Source organism: Dicentrarchus labrax, unplaced genomic scaffold (assembly GCF_905237075.1).
Source record: "Dicentrarchus labrax unplaced genomic scaffold, dlabrax2021, whole genome shotgun sequence".
Classification (NCBI taxonomy): domain Eukaryota; kingdom Metazoa; phylum Chordata; class Actinopteri; family Moronidae; genus Dicentrarchus; species Dicentrarchus labrax.
Window position 1 is genome coordinate 27,562,863 of NW_026136719.1, and position 17,884 is coordinate 27,580,746.

The following is a 17,884-nucleotide window of genomic DNA, read 5'->3' on the forward strand; positions in this document are numbered from 1 at the left end:
TCCGTTCATGTGAGAGCTCAGTAGGCTATTCTGACTCTTTTCTGACATGGATTCACTTTTGTGCACATCGTTGACTGTATCCATCTTTCTGTGATGGTCATCACTCTAATACTGTGCGGGTGAACTGGTTTTCCCTTTTCTTTCAACTCAAGCAAATAATTGGAACAAGATGATCATTAAAACATAATTTTATTTTATTTTATTTGCGTGACTGATTAAAGGGTGCACCGATCACATTCCCTTACACGTTATACAATCATTGATACATTAGAGATAGAAATACAAAAATGTATAGCCTTCCAATATATTCCAAAAATCACTGGAACTCTTTTGGTGTCCTGATATTTCACATAGATGCACAGCAAAACTATTTTACCTCAAATATGTACAAACGCTAAGCACATAAAAATGTCTTTATGAAATACAAATAACTTGATATACACACAAAATCACATTTTGGGATACAAATATAGCTTCAGTGTCTTACATCCACATTACAATGGAATACAAATAATTAGCTTACACATGTAAATGTCATCAAATATCTGTTCAGTTCAGAGTCCTGTGTCACAGAAGAAAAACATGTTGGTTGCTGTGGTCTAATTAGTAATGCCTATCCAGTAAAACATACTGTTTGTCCCAAAGTTGAACAAGGTAACTTTGTGAGTATTTTACAACTTCTTAATGGGAGCAGTTTAGTTTACTACGCTGCACAGGAGAAATAGGTATCTCCTTATACTTCACTGAGAAGCACCAATCATGGGCCGGATGATCTCTTAGAGAACCAAAAACATTACATGAGATATGTTCATAAGAACCTAGACATCGTTGAAAATCGGCAGCAAGCAAAATTCACATATTTGCTTCAATGCCATTAGCTCTGTAGATCAAATTTGGCATCCATTGCCTTACATTCTGAGAAAGATGCTTCTTTCACTGACTCTTAACCTGAATGCGATCCATACAGTGTTAGAGTCAACTTATACCACACATTGAGCCACACATTATACATGTCACACATTATTCACTCGCTCGCATTGTGGCTCTCAGATGGCAGCGTTTGTGCTTCATTGTGAGACCGTACTCTGGGGTCATGTCCAGTGGTTCTCCAGGCAGTGTCTTGAAGTGCAGCTTCTGGACAATGATTGCCAAGAAGAGGAAGACTTCATTTCGTGCAATGACCTCGCCAATGCAGCGGCGCTTTCCCAGGCCAAAAACCATCACCTTCTCCCCCTCTAGCTTGTTGAGCTCAGTGCCATCAGTACTCAGGAAGCGATCTGGGTTGAAGGAAGATGGATCTTTCCACAGCTCACTGAAAAGTGCAGAAAATAAATACATAAGATAAGCTGCACACATAACCATATCAATAAAAAGGCAGGTCTGTAATCAACTACAGGTTTAATCTCCTCATTGAGGCAGGATAAACTGGGCGTGGGAAGTGAATGAGGATGGCTATTGTCTTCCTTCACAACTACCAATGGGGTGGCATTCTTCTGCTTTAACAGAGCTCTCTCTACTGGTTGTACTGGGCAACTCTGAAGTGTGAGTGTTGTCATCTTCAACCATTTTAGAAACAACAGAAAGAACTTACGGGTCATGGTTGATCTGCCACTGATTGATGAAGACACAGGTGTCTTTGGGAATGAAGTAGCCATTCAGAGATGTGTCTTTTGATGTGCTGAAAAGGAAGGACAAAGTGTTAGTCCACTGTGTATTTACAGGTTTAGATCACATGCATTATTATGCTTGTGATAGCACATGTGGTGCTTTCATGCGTCTTTAAACCTCACCAATGAGGGATAGTGAAGGGCAGGAAAGATGAGTGGCGAAAGATCTCCAGGATGAAGGCCTCCAGGAAGGGTAAGTTGGGTCTGTCACAGAGAAGAGGAGTGCGGTCCAGACCCACATTTTCCTCTGGAAATGAAAAGAGATTATTGACTATTAGTTCAAGGTGAGGGTGGAGGTTGAAGTGAATAGTCCTTGCTCACATTTTTACTTGATTAAAGAATCATTATTGACCATTTAACTTTGAGAGCAGCAAAACTACGTTCCTGCATTACATTTTACCACTGAACAACTTATCCACTTATCAGACTTTTACTGTCCCATGAGATACATGTATATGCAAGAAAGTATTTTGTGTAACCTAGCTCTACTTACTCAGCTCTTGATAAAGCCTTTCCTCTATCTCTGGGTAAGCCACCAAGTACATGACTGACCAAGACAGGGCAGTGGAGATGGTATCAAAGCCTGGTGGACAAAGATAACCTCTGTGAGGACAGGTCTTTTTTCTTTATTTAGGGACATGTTACTTCAGACCAGATCATTAAACCTACCAGCTCCAAACAGGTCATTGACAATTCCTACAATCTTCTCATCTGACATCTGGACATTGGAGTTCTCGTCCAGCTTCCTGTCCTCACAGTGATCAATGAGGGAGTCTGTGATGTCACGAATGTTGTCCTGAAAGAAGATGATTAGACAATCTTTATTAAATACTAAAAGGGAAAACAGTGTCTAATTTCCAGCAATAATGTAGAAGAAGAATGGACTAAATAAGCTTTCATGATTAAGTGTGTGCTGTACCTTATCATAGGTGGTGTAGTGCTCGCTGACAATCTTTTGCACAAACTTGTTGAAGCGGGCATTGATGTCCATGAACTTCTTCATTGTTGTGCTGGGCAGGAATTGAAGAACAGGGATGAAGTCTGCAGGGTTACCGCTGCCCACCACCTGGCCAAACTCATCACTGAGGTTCACCAAGCTGAGTAGCTCCTGGTCATTGTGGTCATAGCGTCGGCCAAAGCACATTCCACAGATCACATTAGCAACAGAGACAACAATGTGGCGGAAGGGGTCAAAGCTGCCGTCAGCTTTCATGACAGTGTTGAGCTGTTTGATCAGATACTCTCCCTCCTTGCAGATGTGTTCCTCCAGCACACAGGAGTACTCTGGGGTTGTGCCGCCCAGGCTGGAGAAGGAACGCAGGGCACTGTAGGCCAGCTTCCTGCGGGCACGCCAGACACCAGCCTGGTCGGTACTGAAGGCCAGACTCTTCCCATCGTTGATGAACCTGAAGCTGTAAAGGTCAGGTCTGCCCGCAAACTCGTCCCCTTGCTTGATGAGAGCCTGTCGGACTGTTTCACTGCCACTTAGTACAACCACGGGACGCATGCCAATCTGAATCTGGAAGACATCGCCGTAGCGCTTGCTCATGGCAGTGAGGCTCAGATAAGGTTTGTTGCCCACCTCCAGCACATTCCCAATGAGAGGCAGGGGCTTTGGTCCAGGCAGCCGATGTAGCCCCTCAGGAATCTCAGTGCGGAAAAACTTGAGGATTAGGTAGACCAGACACACTGTTGTCAAGGCCACCAAACTCTCAGATACCGACACTGATCCAATGAATGGCAGTATCATCAGCACCATGATGACAACTCCTTTTTTTCTGGCTTCTGCACAACCTGAAAATTAAATAGGAGGAGCATTAGAGTAGTGAGGGAGAAGTGTTGTGCAACATGTTGACTACATGCACCATAAAGTTGAAAGTAACTAAAGACTGTCACACGGCATGTGTTAGTTATTAATTGGATTCTGTAAGTTCACATGCCGCACAAAGACTTGCAGTACAAGTGATAAGTTATGAAAAGTAATGGACTATGTAAAGTTTACAACCACCAGACTATGACTCATAGGAATCCCATGAATAAAACACACTGATTATAAAGAATGTGTACATTAAACGTTGCAAATGACAAATTCATACTTATTAACAGTAAGTTAATACGGTAAATATGAATAGTATGCATGCAAAATAATCTCCACTCAGCACTTTGCTCTTCACTCTGATATTGCCTGCTCAGTTAGAAATCAATCTGTCCTCTTGTGCATATATTAAGCTTACCTTGGTCAAATGGTAAAAGAGGAACAATGCTGTGGTTCCACAAATACTTTTCGAAAAAGTAAAAAAATATCCTATAGTAGATTTATTGTCCGAGTTTACTCTCTTGATGTCCCTAAAACAGAGAATGGGCTCTTGCTTTATAGTGCGCTCTACCGTTTCATTGGCTGCTGTTCATGACGTAATCTCTCTCTCTCTCTCTCTCTTTCTCTCTCTCTCTATCTGTCTCTCGCTCTCCCTGATGAATGAAGTTTAACACAGAGGAAAGGTGTGTGTGTGTGTGTGTGTGGGGGGGGGGGTTTGTGCGTGCGAGGAAATACTTTGAGACTTCATGTCAGTGAAGAAGTTGGTTGTATATTTCACAGTTGTTGAAACAAATGTTTTAGTTGTTCAGGACTTTACAGCCAAAATTGATAGTTAATGGACAGATAAGACCCAATTGCAATCACAGGCAAGTATAATTTCAACCACTGTAAAAACCGTCATAACAGGGTTTAATTTAATACATGCCTCCTACTGTTCTGCAGGTTGTTTTAAAGGGATTTGCGATTGCAATGGTGATGTGGGCTTTCCCCCCAATATTTGAGCTATACTATATAAAATTATTATTTATTTTAAATGCGCCGCCTAAATAACATATCCGCGCTTTGACCTCATCTGTGTCTGTGTTGTGCTTGCTGACGCAGAAACCAATTTAACTGAACCTTCAGATTATAGAATAAAATCCAATTATACCAATTAGGCTGTATATTATTGTGTCAAAGCTTTATTGATCATCCTGTTGATCATTGAAGAGGAGTTTTCATTAAGGCGATGGCATGTTGATGCGTCTCAGGCGGTGTTATTGCTCAGATAATCCTTTGATGAGATGATATTGTGATTTCAAATGAACTTCTTATGAAGGTGATGTGGAATTTGGGGGGATTTTATTGGCGAAGATTGAGAAAAATGTTTTGTCTCTGGCGTAAAAAAAATAGCCCTATGTTAAAGGCAATCATCAATAAACACCAGGATATCTTTTCTCTTCTAGAAATATTAAATGTTGACCTGACAATGGACAACAGCACGTCCACACGCAACAGTGTCATAGTTTCTCTTAATGTTGGCTTTGTGTGTTTGCCTCCAGTAATAAAATCAAGGTCTGGGGTGAGAATAGGAGTTTGTGACAGCAGCCACCCAGTGAGTCTTGATAAAACAGTCAAATGCCATTTCGTGCTTGTACCTGTCAGTTCCCCGCTGGAGTTAAACATTGACCAGTTGCGTGAGAGCGCAGTGATCAAACCCTCACCTCCCCTTTGAAGAGGATGCTGGGGAGGGAGGGAGGGAATGAGAGGGAGATCGTGCAGCCCTGCTGGAGGTGCAAGGGTAGATGAGTTCAATACCATTCCTCTTTGTCCCCTTTTCAACCTTTTACACTAAAGTAGGCATTCTCTGCGCAGCCCCGCTTTACATTCAGCTTTTCTTCCATTTGGTGCCACAATTTCTCCTAACTTGGATCAGGAGTGTTACTCATTTCTTAAAAGCGTTCAGACTGTTACATATTATACCGGGATGTGCGTGTGGCCTCTCAGTTTGTCCTGACTTGTGCAACAGGTGTTAAACAAATCTGTGAACTTTGAAAGTCTGTGACGATCAGCGATGGAGATTTATGCACTAAAGTAGCCTGAAGGATTCTGCTATTAAAACGTGACTGTCTAAATAATATAGGATTATGGTGAAAGTATGAGCCTAAATATGATGAATAGAATAATTAATAATAATTGGACTTGCTTCTCTAATCTGCTCTGTATAGCAGTTTTTACACAAACTAACCAGATGCTTAACTCATTTATTTACATACATGGCCAAATATTCATTTTATTATTATTCTATTCTCTCAAAACAAACAACTTCATATGGATGAATTTATTTTTGCGTTGACTTAAAATGTTTCCTTATGTATCTTAGGGTCTTTGGTAGTGGAATGATTCTTGAATTTTCTTGAAATGTGATTTGCTTCAGGTTAAGTGTGGTATATGCTGCGTTTTCTTGTGCGCAGTGATCAGTCATCCTAATTGAGGTCATCAAGAAGCTCGTTTGCTTGAATATTTTTTTCACTTTATGTCATCTGTAACTTTAAGGGTCTGAATCTGTATCAGTGTGTCTTGAAGTTTTGGTTTTACTGAACTTGGATAGGTCTAAAATCTGGTACTAAACAATTTTATTCAGTCAGTATGGATTCGAGATTTGGGTCCTACTGCAACCATGTGACAATGGATGGCTGAAGGACTAGTAAAATGTATAAAGGGAATCGTCTTTAAACTAGGACTGCTACAAGAAGAACATATATACATATTTTCTATATACTTCAGTCCTATTATTTTATTTAAAATACAAAATAATAGGATAATGTAAAGGTCTATTCAAATTGTGATTTATTCTGTTGAAAAAATAAGTGATCATTCTGATATTTCCTGAAATTAGACAGATATGACAAAAAAGAAGGACTTAAAAAATGCCTCTAAAATTAAAAATATAATTTCTTACATATTATATATAGACATTGTAGCCTATAATATGTTCACCATGGCCTTTAGGAGTGTGTCTATACGTCTTTTTCTTATTGAGTGGGAATTATTTCTTAGTTGTTGTGTGTTTGAAGACCAAGTCATAACAGCAAGTTAAGTATGAAACCCGTACATGCATGTATGATGATTTTTGTTCTGTTGTTTTTGCCATATAGCCATTTAGGATAAAAAAAATAAAAAAAAAGGCTATTATTTATATTGTTAGGCTTATAGATTGAATTTACGCTTTAAGTTGCTTGTTTTTAGAACTGCATACATTTCAAGCGGCAAAAGCATCTTATACCACACAAACACTGCAACATACAAGTATAGCTATGAGAGGCTGTGAATGGAGGAAAAAGTCCGGCAGGTAAAAGTTTTCAAGTTGCTCATTTATTCTGCGTAATCCGCGCGGCTCAGCGCTGTCCTGATCCTCCCGGACTGTGTGTGGACTCTCCGGGGACTCTCGCCGTGCGCCTGGGGGCTGCGCATTTGGTGCTACAGGTTGCGTGAGAAGCGGAGCTGCCGTCCAGAGGGGAGGGTCTCGGTCTTCTGGACAATCCTAAATCTGCTTGGTCAAGTCACGCGAAGGCAGCAGCCTCTGGAAAAGACACAAGGGTCTTAAACTTGCAGAACAAAGAGCGCAGGACGCGAGACTCTCTTTTTTTCCCCTGCTTGGGCACGAAGGTGCACATATTTGCGCGCTATAGCTTCTGTAAATGCGAGGATCTTGGGGCTTTGGAGTCATGCAATCTGCCAGTCAGGCTCCATTCATTGCAGTCATGCAACACGGCGGGACTGAGCAGCCACACAGGCGAGAAGCCACCAAACGGCTAAAAGAGTTTTAAAAAACTGGAGCTTAGCTATGAAACAACGTGAACTAGTCACCCTTTCTCACACGCAGAGGGTCCCAAAGTGGAGCCTGGGATTGTTGAAGAGGGATCAGGGAGTCAAAATTAAGAATGATTTCATCGTTAACTTGAAGTCAGGACAAGGAGCAAAATTAAGGACGCATAAATGGTTTCACTTTTCGTGCTCATTTATACACAAAAGTTATACATTTCAATTATAAAAATATGTAATAATAGCCTAATAATAATAATAATAGATTGATACTTGAGAATTCCATAATGAGAGAGAAGAATTTTAATACAATAGGCTATGTTTAAAATCAGACAGGAATACACAATAATACCCTATTTATAGCTCAGTGAAAAAACAACTTGTCATATTACAGCTGCAACAATAGGCCACACTGTCCCTGGACAAGTAAGAATGAAGCACTGTTGGTGTGGTTCTAGTGGACACAGTGCGTGTTATATACTGAACAGGTGACATCATGTTACTCTAGTGGGTCAGTAGAAAGCCCATCTTTCACAGAGTTACAGAATCTAGTTCAAACTATGAACCCATGAAGCGAGAATCACTTGTCACTACAGACTAATTTAAGTACAGTGCAGGGGTGGATCTAGAGAAATACAGGGGGCCAGAGGGTGGTATGGAGACTTTAAGTGGTAGCAGAAATATATGCTGATTTGATTACCAACAATCACATATATCAATATTTGTTTGGAAACTCCCCCAAATGAAGATTTTTTTATTCTTGCACATTAATAGAAATATCTAAAGGTGGCATGAGAAATCAATAAATTGTTTTATTTCCAGATCTTCAGACTTTTTTAAATTGAATTTAAACCTATCTGTTGGTCTAAAATATGGCCATAATAGATCATTATATGTGTTAATTTCCATTTTTTAACATATTATTTGTACAATTAAAAAAAATGAATGTGTTAAATTTGACAGCATTTGACACCCAGCTTGCCACCCTGTGCCACCGCTGTAGATCTGCCCCAGGTGAACCTCAATGAAGTGGAAGTCTAAAGCAATGTCTCCAAATCAACTCCTGTAGTATTAGTAGTGAATCTGATCCAAACTTCAATCATTGGGGATGAAACTGAACCTGATTAAAGATGAGTGTGACTGTGATTGTGGACCGCCTGAGGTGAGAGCCTGCTGCATTGTCTGTGAGCGCTCAGGCTGCAGGAGTGTGTGTCAGATCACAACAGGTGAGCAGCACTCACAGCCGGAGACGGTGCAAGTGTAAATGTCACACACAGCCGGGCTGAAAACTGTACTTCACCTTTTAAAACATTAACATTTTGGCCATTCGGCCATCAGAAGTCATCTCATCGGCCAAGTTTCAATGAATCACACCTGGCGAGCTGCTGCTCCTGCAAGAAAACCAGAAAGGTCAAAGAAAAGGAAAATTAAGAAAAAATCTGAAGTGAGAGAAAACTAGGGGAGCAAAAAGGGGAAGGATGTGACTCAGCAGGGAGATTCTGTGGTCTCAACAGATTAAAGAGATTACGGACTACTACGGGAAGTGAGGAGTAGTGTTACTGTACAGATCGAAAGCTGAGTGTAGAGTTGACCACAGTGGTGGGTCGTGTCTGGATGCACAAGATAAGCTGGAATGCAGAGCTGGATGCTGCAGGCCTGGAGGTGTGTGGCGTTACTCTGCCTGTGTCCGTTTCACAGAAGTGGGAGGGGGAAAAAAACAGGGAAAAAAAACGTTTTGCCAAAAGCCATAAACCTCTTAAAGAATTCTTGGACATAAAAGCAGGTGTAATGACTGTGAAGGTTGTTAGTTTCTACTCACGCAAAGGCTCTCACGCACACACCATTAGAGCAGGTGTGTACCTCTGTTTTCACTGTGTGAGATGTCTTTCTTTGCATACCGGTGCTGTCAGGAGGTGGTGTGTGGCTTTTCATGATTTAGCATGAGCTGAAGGAATGAATGCATGTCTGCGGGTTACCATCATGAAGCTATAAAACCTCTTCAAAAGATATAGATAAGTCATGAATCTGTTGTGCTCGTAGTATTTTTTGGTATTTTACATAGCCAGTGTTCCTACTGACAGGTACTTTCTTATGCTTCTTGTGAGAAAATCCAACAAGAACTGTTTAGATAAAGATGTACCTCCTTCTCCATGTTACCACCTCCACCCTGACAAAAAAAGCTGAACATTTCTGTTTGGTGGTGGAGTTCCTTAATAATTCTAATAGATCTTGATCAAGCACTGCTGTAATGATGAGCCATGGAATTCAAGGAAGTTGGAAAACAAAATTGGAATTTCCCTTCAGTCACGTCAAGTATCACACTAAACTCTCATGCCACTCCCCCATCTTGGTGCAGTGTCCCTTGTAGCTAATGGCAACAAACGGCGTCTTTTGTCTTTATTTCATGTTACTTCAAAGTTCCAGTATGTAACACTTAGGAGGATCAATTGAAAGAAATGGAGTATAATATTCATGTTTCCATAGGTGTATATCCACCTGATAATAAGAATTGTTGTGTTTTCCTTATCTTAGATTGAGACGTTTTTATCTACAAAGGGAGCGGGTCCCCTTCCACGGAAACCACCATGTTGAACTGCCAAGTTTCTACAGTAGCCCAAAACTGACAAACCAAACACTGATTCTAGATCTTTTGTGAGTTTCGCTGCCACCGTAGTTTCTCCTACACACTTGGAAGGCGAGTGGTATTAAGTTGGTTTCAATCTGCAACCTCACCACTAGATGCCACTAAATCCTACACACTGGTCCTATAACTTTCATTAAATATCATAATAAGGTTAATAGGAAATTCAAATTTTAATCCTACTACTTAGGTAGAAAAGAAATTGTCAAAATGGAAGCAAGAGTCTGTTATTTATTTTCAAACGTTTTTTCCGAAGCCACAAAAGACGTACAGCTGTTTTCACAGTAGTATTCCTTATGACGAGTTGACTGAACTTCATGTGTAAAATTGGTAGAGTGACCCTTTAATGCTTACTCTACTGTTACAGTAATTGTGAATTCAAAAGCTAAACCCTACTGTAACATAAATGTAATAATACTCACTCACATAATACTCAAGTCACTCTACTATCAAAGAGAACAATGGCTTGACCATTAGGACGTCAGTGAACAGGCTCCTGGTCTTGCATGTGCCCGATCAAGCAAAATTTAATAGGATTATTTTGGACTGCAGGTCATGACACCTCACATGAATGTTGCCTATGACCTAATGCAAACTTACAGCATATTCTATGCACTGATTTGTGGACAAGAATTAATATGGGCCTAAAATGAGTATGATTACATCACACACTCTAAAGATTTACATCAGTTATGTTTTTGCACATCATCTCGTGCTCCACAAATCTGCTTTTGATGTTTTCCAGTACACGTTATTATCTTATCTGTTGCATGTGATATGGTCAAAGTACTCAATTTGAGGGGCGTAAAAGTTCTTGTTTCATTAGCTTGTGGTTGCAATTTATAACATGCCTCTCTGACTGTTGAGTGATAGTCATTTTGATTATGTTTTATCTTACAGGTTTATTACAGTATTGATGTCATTTTCTGTCCCTTTAGTTTTACTTTTAAAAAGTTCCTGTAAAACATCGTGATTACAGTTTATTTTAAGGGGAAGTGAACCATAAAACCTGTGAATGGACCAAAACACTCACTACTCAAGTGAAAAGTAAAACTAAAAACAAAATGTACTTTTACTTTTGACTTGAAGTGTTATATTATTATGATATTGGATCATTATTATTGATGTATTACTATGTAAATGGTATTTTAATGTTGTTTCTTGTTTCATTGTGGAGCTAATAGTGTAGTTTAAAATGTGCATCATATTTTATAAACTGTTAAGTATAAAAGTATAAAGAGTCATAAAGTGGAAATACTCAACAACCTCAAAGCTTTACACTACTCAAATAAATCTGTCCTGTTAGAAAACCATGTGTATTGTATAAAATAAAATTGCACTGGTTGTGCTCCTTAAAAGATACATTGTACACACACAAAAAAAATCTAATTCATCAGAGAATAAAAGCTTGATACTTAGGCAGCATTAAATGGCCTATGTCTACCTGGTTTACAAAATCCACATGGAAAAGTTCATTTTAATTCCAGCTCAAACATTCCCTATATCGGTCGCCACATCAGCAACCGATATCAGTCTCAAAATTCCCATATTAGTCGGGCTCCTGAATGAATTTTCATCTGACCAATGATGGGAATCCATCCCATAATGCTGTAATAGATGGTGACATTTGCCCAGTAATACAACTTTGGCTCTGTTCCAGTCAGAGAGACTCTTTCCCTGCTTGAAGGTTCAGAGTATTCATGTTTTTCTGAAAACATTTAGATTTAGATGATTGTTTTTTCTTGCAACTGATCTGAATGAGAGGTGATAAGACTGCAACAGGTGACTGTCCTATTTCAGAGGACAAAGTCAAATGGATCTTACTCAGTTCAGGTCAAAACATTGACAATCGATAGATAACAGGGTCAGGGTGGGTGCTGCTGATATGTCTTTCACACGCAACCACGAACTCAGCATAAACACGCAGCAGCGTCCCAGACAAAGACTATACTTCTCACATATTGTGTGTGTGTGTGTGTGTGTGTGTGTGTGTGTGTGTGTGCGTGTGTTTGCATGGTAGGGAGGGAAAGAAATCGTGTGTGTGTGTGTGGGGGGGGGGATTGGATCACCTTCCCTTCCTGACCAGGCGTGAACACCAGATTAGTAACTGAGCTAATGGCTTCCCCTCCCTCCCAACCCCCCAACCCTCCTCTGTCCTTATGCAAGCCAGTATTTACGCTGTGTAGCAGTAACAATAGTTGCGTGCGGAAATATCTCGGTCATTCATCTTTCTGTCACCTCTCCCTCTCTAGCGGATCACGAAGGTGTCATAACTGAACGTAAATAGGCAAGACTAAGGAAGGCGTGATAATAAAGGGAACCCCCTTAAAATGCGTGTCTGAAGAGAGTCATGACCCACACAGAAAGAAAAAAAAAAACCCTACGAAACCTGCCAGGCACGCTGTGCGTGTGAATATTTGGCTTAGTTTCAACTTGATACAGCAGAAAGAATATAGCTTATAAATCAGATCTCAATTGATGTTTTTATAAAAGGCTTTTTACGGCATCATGCATGCTAAACCAGAACAGCATTTAACATTTTTTGTCTTTTTTTTATTAAAACAAACAAAATGGAATTAAAATATGTTTTGACTCAAAATGTTCTGCACGACCAAAACTGAAACTATAAAATAAAGTTATTACTGCGATGACCAGAACATGGAACACATCAGTTTTTTAGCCAGTTAAAAAATATATAAATAAAAATACAGCCAGAAGAACCCTATTCCAAAACCAAAATGTCAATGATCAAAACATACCTTGTCCAGTGTTTAATTTACATATTCATGTTGTTGTTTTCTTCCCTCTCTAAGGTTCCTTCATTCCCAAACACAAAACACTAATTCAGTTGGCTGTTCTGGCTTCATTATTCACTGTCAATTGCAAGGCCACTGACATGCCTGTGCATCTCCAATATAATGATAAAAATTGGCTACCACATAATATTCACCATCAACCAGGACTAACTAGTAGCACATAGATAGTGACAATTATTATACAGTATTCTAGGGAGTTTTGTCATCTAAGTAAGTTGAAATTAAAAATATTACATTAAAAAGAACATATAAGGCGTATCCATTTATTCTAACTCATACCTTTTTTCACACTGTGAAGGACAGGCCTGAGTATAGGCTCACTAAAAACACAAAACAAAAATTATAACAATAATTATTATATTTTTAAAACATACATTCTGGACCTGGTAAAAAAATAAGTTAGGGCCACAAACTTGGTCCCTGATAGTGTTTTGTGAAAGTTTTGTGGTGGTGGGACAAATCTGAACTGCAGGCAGCACACAAAATCCATACTAGCCCTGCAAGTGAGTAAATTGAGTGAACTGAGGTCATGACCACAATTAACTGTCTGTTCATGACCGCATGCTGGCGCCACAGTGGGAAAAAAAGAAAAAGCTTTATCCCATCTCCCAGGAAAATATTTAAAGCTCCATGAATCAACATTTTTACTGAACACTGAAATGACAAACCCACATTGAATCATCACCCCACTCTGCAGCGCTACAAAACCTTTTATTTCAGTTGATCTTTTTTGGTTTTACGCCATATTCACAGGCTAGAGATGCTTGTTATGAGCATCAGTACGCAGCTGTTTTCATCAAAAAAGCTCTCACAGCATACACATTTTGTCAGGTGGGCAGAAACACAACTCAGAATAAATGCTAATGTTGCTTTGTGTCTCAATCAGTCTCAACTCTAACTTCTGCCCTCTAGTGGCCAGAAATGTATTAAAGCAGCTTTAAACATATAATTTATTATAAAAAGTAGTAAAAACATCTTACATGCAAATTGGCAATAATCTGTATGTAAGATTATTCCTTTCTGTTCCAAATTTGATGATTGCATTTATATCTAAAATACTATGTTTTATCTCTTAATATGACTGATGAAAATGACCACCATACGCACATTAATTCTTGTAATATTTAAAATATAGTTTGAAGGATTTTTTGTATACCTTGCAGGTTTCATATTCTTTCAGTGAGTAGAGATTTAGTATTGATCTCATCAGTTTATGGTCACTCTTAATTGCGTCATATTAGCTTATTTATTCTCTATAGGATAAATACTAATGTATAGTTGTGTTGTGGCATTTGTTCTGGTAGTCAGTCCTTTTTTTCTAAGGGGAAATAAGATATGGATAAGCTTGGCACGCAAAACAAGTCATGCATGACAGAAATTAACCTCTTCTGCCCCCTACACACATACACACACGTTGCCCCCACCACAACCTTCATTCTCTCTGCAGTGCAAACCAACTGGTCGTCAACCAGCCTATCATCCACGGGTTAATCCACAGAGACTGATTTCAGTAAGGAGGTCTCACTCTGATTCATTTTCTGGGGACCATAAAGAATGGGCTTAGGTAGGCTAATTGCTCTCAGTGTATTGGCATCAATGGAAAATTTAGCATCATTAGAATTAGAGCCACAACAATTAATTGATTAACTATTACATTAATTGCTAACTATTGTAATAATTGATCAAAAATCAATCCAAATCAAAATTCTCTGATTTCAGCTACTCAAATGTGAATATTTTCTGGTTTCTTTAGTCCTGACAATAAACTGAATATCTTAAGGTTATGAATGCCACAAGCCATTTCAGGACATCACCTTGGGCTTATTTTATGGACCAAACAACTAATCAGTTAATCAAGAAAATTAGCGATTGATTAATCGATCATGAAAATAATTGTTAGTTGCAGCACTAATTATAATTATATTAAGTTTGACCAAATTAGCTCTTTTCTTGTGGACGTGTTTACCATCCAAAAGGTAAAAGATTTTAAGATTAGATTATGTGCACTCTACCGGTGTAACCAACTGTCTTTTTAGGCTTTAAGTCAATTTGTATCCTTTTAGGTGTAGTAGGCTGTGAGCTCTGGTCAAATTAAGCACTACACATAAATGAGCTGTATATTGTAAAACAAACATAAAGTTAAAGTCAAAAGGATATTTTATCCACAGATGCTACATTCAGCATCATAAAAAAATCAATATTTCATATTAATAAACAGTTATAAATATCCTTAACAAAAGTGCAATTTGAGTAGAGCTGAAAAACATTACTGCCCACTTGTAGGACCAAAATGTCACATTCACCTTTGATGTATTTAACTGAGAAATCAATTAACTCATTTGTGTGTTTGTTTGCTCATCGTGGTGAGAAATGCAAAAAAGCAAATGCCATAGAAATAATAAAGCAAAACGTTCCAGCCAGCACACAGCTCTCTGATTTCTGTTGGACAACTACATGACTTTTGAGTGCTGACGTAAAGTGAGTGAGTGATACTGTTTTCTGGTATAGTTGCAACATCCCATTTTCCCAGAAAATTCATGTATAAAATGTCCACAGTGAGAGAACTTTTAAATGGAAAGAAAAATATGGGAGCTGGAAAGTGCATGTTGAAGACAGGAAACTAGGTCAGTTTTTTGTTTATGTTTTTTTGCCTACTGAGTGATTCCTCCCTCAATAGACGATCTACGGGTTAATCATTGTGCATTGCGTGCAGACTGTGTTTGCTTGGGCAGAGCCAAGGGTCGAGAGGTTGTGTACAGAAAGAGCTGAGGGAGGTATCGGTCACTCTTTTCTATCAAAACAGTCATGGGCCGTTTTTTTAGACAGCACGCTAAGTTGGGTCAAATAAAAAGAGTTATGCATTTATAGGCCAACTGTGCATTTGTACAATATCAGCTGGACCAGTTGGATGTGCTTCATACTTCATGTTTCTAAAGATACACAGTTAAAAAAAGTTGGTTCCCAGGCCAGTTTGCATGACCTTAGGATGCAAAATTATAGCTTGAAATAATGCTATGGAATAAATAAAATGAATACAGCAGCTCCTCATAGAGAAATGACTAAATAAGATGGATGATATAACCCAAAACAACCCATTTCAGTAGTTTCTGATCTGCTGCCCTCGCTGTTAAAGGTATGGTCGAGTATAGATAGCTTGGTGGATACAGGAAAGCAAACCCTGAGTCTCCAGTTGTGTTTCCACTGTCAAAATTGGACACACTGAACATCCATCTGCCGTACTCACTGTGCTATAAAAACATCATTCTATTTTCTGCTTTTGAACTGAACCAAACATAAGTTGTTTTATACTATTTGAAGGAACTAATGCTGTTGTTTGTCTCTGTGTGTCTGCCCTCTGTACTCAATGTGAGCCTGCTCTCTAGTAAAAACAATAATGTCAGACAGAAAAAAACAAGGAAAAGGGAAATCATCTGACAGAAAAACAAAAAGGATAAATATTTTGTTGTGCACACCACAGTACATGGAGCTTGAAGTCTGGCTATGCTCACCTTTATCCAAAACCAAAAGAACACAGTCAGAGATAAAAAAAAAAAAAAAAGAACAACAGACAGACCCTCTCTAGTGTGAAGTAATGAATGTGAGTGCTCTTCCATGCATGTTAAAATCCCAGTTATGCTGGTTTCAGAAGCCTGGTAAAGCTCTTAAAATGGTTTAGAGAAACCCAGGCATGCAAGCTGTTGTGCTCTTACAGAGACATGTATCCAGGTTTCTGATCACTGTCTGCTCTCTGTCCACAGGCCTAATTAGTAAAAACTGTGACCAACATTGCAATGATGATCATGAACGATTAACAAACTGAAATGAGTGTGAAACCCTTATAACAGTAATGCGGTGGATCATATGCTGCTTTTCTTTTACTGTTAACAAGGCGAATCAAGCGGTCTGGCAAATACAGTAGTATCCAGAAACCACTCACTTGCGTGCTCTTATGCAGATGATCCAAAACCTGGATACTGTTCAAATTATCTATACAGTAAACAGGGAGATCGTAACTTGTGTTTAAGTGAGATTTTTGCTGAGGATGTGTGTGTTGTGGCTGGAAGTCTACCTGCAGTGACAAGTCCGTCTTCAGGATGCATCAGTAGGCCTTTCTGAGACAGGATGGCCCACTCAACTGGTATGTGTGTGTGTCAGAGAGACTGAGAGATGAAAAAATGTTGCGGATATACACATGATATACAATAGTGGGCGTGGATGCTGTATCCTGCAATCAGGGTCCTTAATTGATATCCGGCCTGAGCACAGGGGCAGCCTGTTGATATTAGGGTAAGATGCAATGACACAGTTGCCAAAATTAACTTGACTGGAAAGAAAAGTTTCTGAGAAGCTTAATGAATAATATCATCCTGGTGCCTTAATATCTCAAGAGAGGGGATCCACTAGTGTTGGAGAAGTCATAACAGACTCCCTCACTCACTTGTGAATAAGAACAAAACTGAAGAGCATCACACAATTATGTCATGTACATTAAATCTATTACAGCAGGTTTGCCAAATCTGTGCAACCCACTAAAGTATTCTTCCTTGGTCTTGTTTTAAACCTCTTTGTCCTTTTACCTTTCCATGCCTTCAGGGACAAAAAAAATGACAAGAAGATAAAGGCACTAGAGAAAGATGATGTTTAAGGGTTATCTGCATCCAGCTGGTTGGAGATATTGAAATTGCACACTTTACTCTATCCATAGTCAGGCGATCTCTTTCCTAGAAGGGAGTCTTGCCAAGTCAAACAGGCTATTTGCTGACAATGACTAGATCCACAACACAGTCCAGCTTTATTCATTATAGAGTTTAACGACTTCAAAAATATTGTTTTATTCCAATTATGACAGTAATAACAGGAAGATAGAGGAAAGATGAATATATTTTGTCATGTATGGTGGGGCTCTTTACTTTCTTCCCTGTTACCAAACTGCCACCATGCCATGGTGGGGGGAGCATTGCTTTTTAAGTGGATAATAGGAGACCATGTGAATGTCAGTGATTAGTACCAGGCACTTACAGACCCACTGATAATGTATGATAATGGATTCTTTCTAAATCCCCCACGTTTCCATGTGGCCCATGGCTGTGCCATCCATCTCCACCACAAAACTAACAAAGGTGCACTGCAACGTACTCTG

The 17,884-nt window shown here is 39.2% G+C and overlaps 1 protein-coding gene across 1 annotated transcript; it reads right to left on the bottom strand.

Moving 5' to 3' along the window:
- Window positions 1-186: 186 nt before the first annotated feature.
- LOC127351890 (cytochrome P450 1A1-like) lies at window positions 187-4,032 on the bottom strand. The gene is made up of 7 exons (XM_051379866.1): window positions 3,902-4,032; window positions 2,587-3,461; window positions 2,337-2,463; window positions 2,161-2,250; window positions 1,791-1,914; window positions 1,592-1,678; window positions 187-1,312 (listed from the first exon to the last, which is right to left on the bottom strand). Exons 2-7 carry the CDS (start codon window positions 3,424-3,426, stop codon window positions 1,021-1,023), a joined length of 1,560 nt encoding a protein of 519 aa, XP_051235826.1. The 5' UTR covers window positions 3,427-3,461; window positions 3,902-4,032; the 3' UTR covers window positions 187-1,020.
- Window positions 4,033-17,884: the final 13,852 nt, after the last annotated feature.

Bases quoted from the DNA above. Each gene is read 5' to 3' on its own strand.
- LOC127351890 (XM_051379866.1), bottom strand. From the start codon at position 3,426: ATGGTGCTGATGATACTGCCATTCATTGGATCAGTGTCGGTATCTGAG. The intron at 2,464-2,586 runs GTACAGCACACA...ATCTTCTTTCAG, and splicing joins ACTACACCACCTATGATAAG to GACAACATTCGTGACATCAC. The intron at 1,915-2,160 runs GTAAGTAGAGCT...TTTCATTTCCAG, and splicing joins AAGGCTTTATCAAGAGCTGA to AGGAAAATGTGGGTCTGGAC.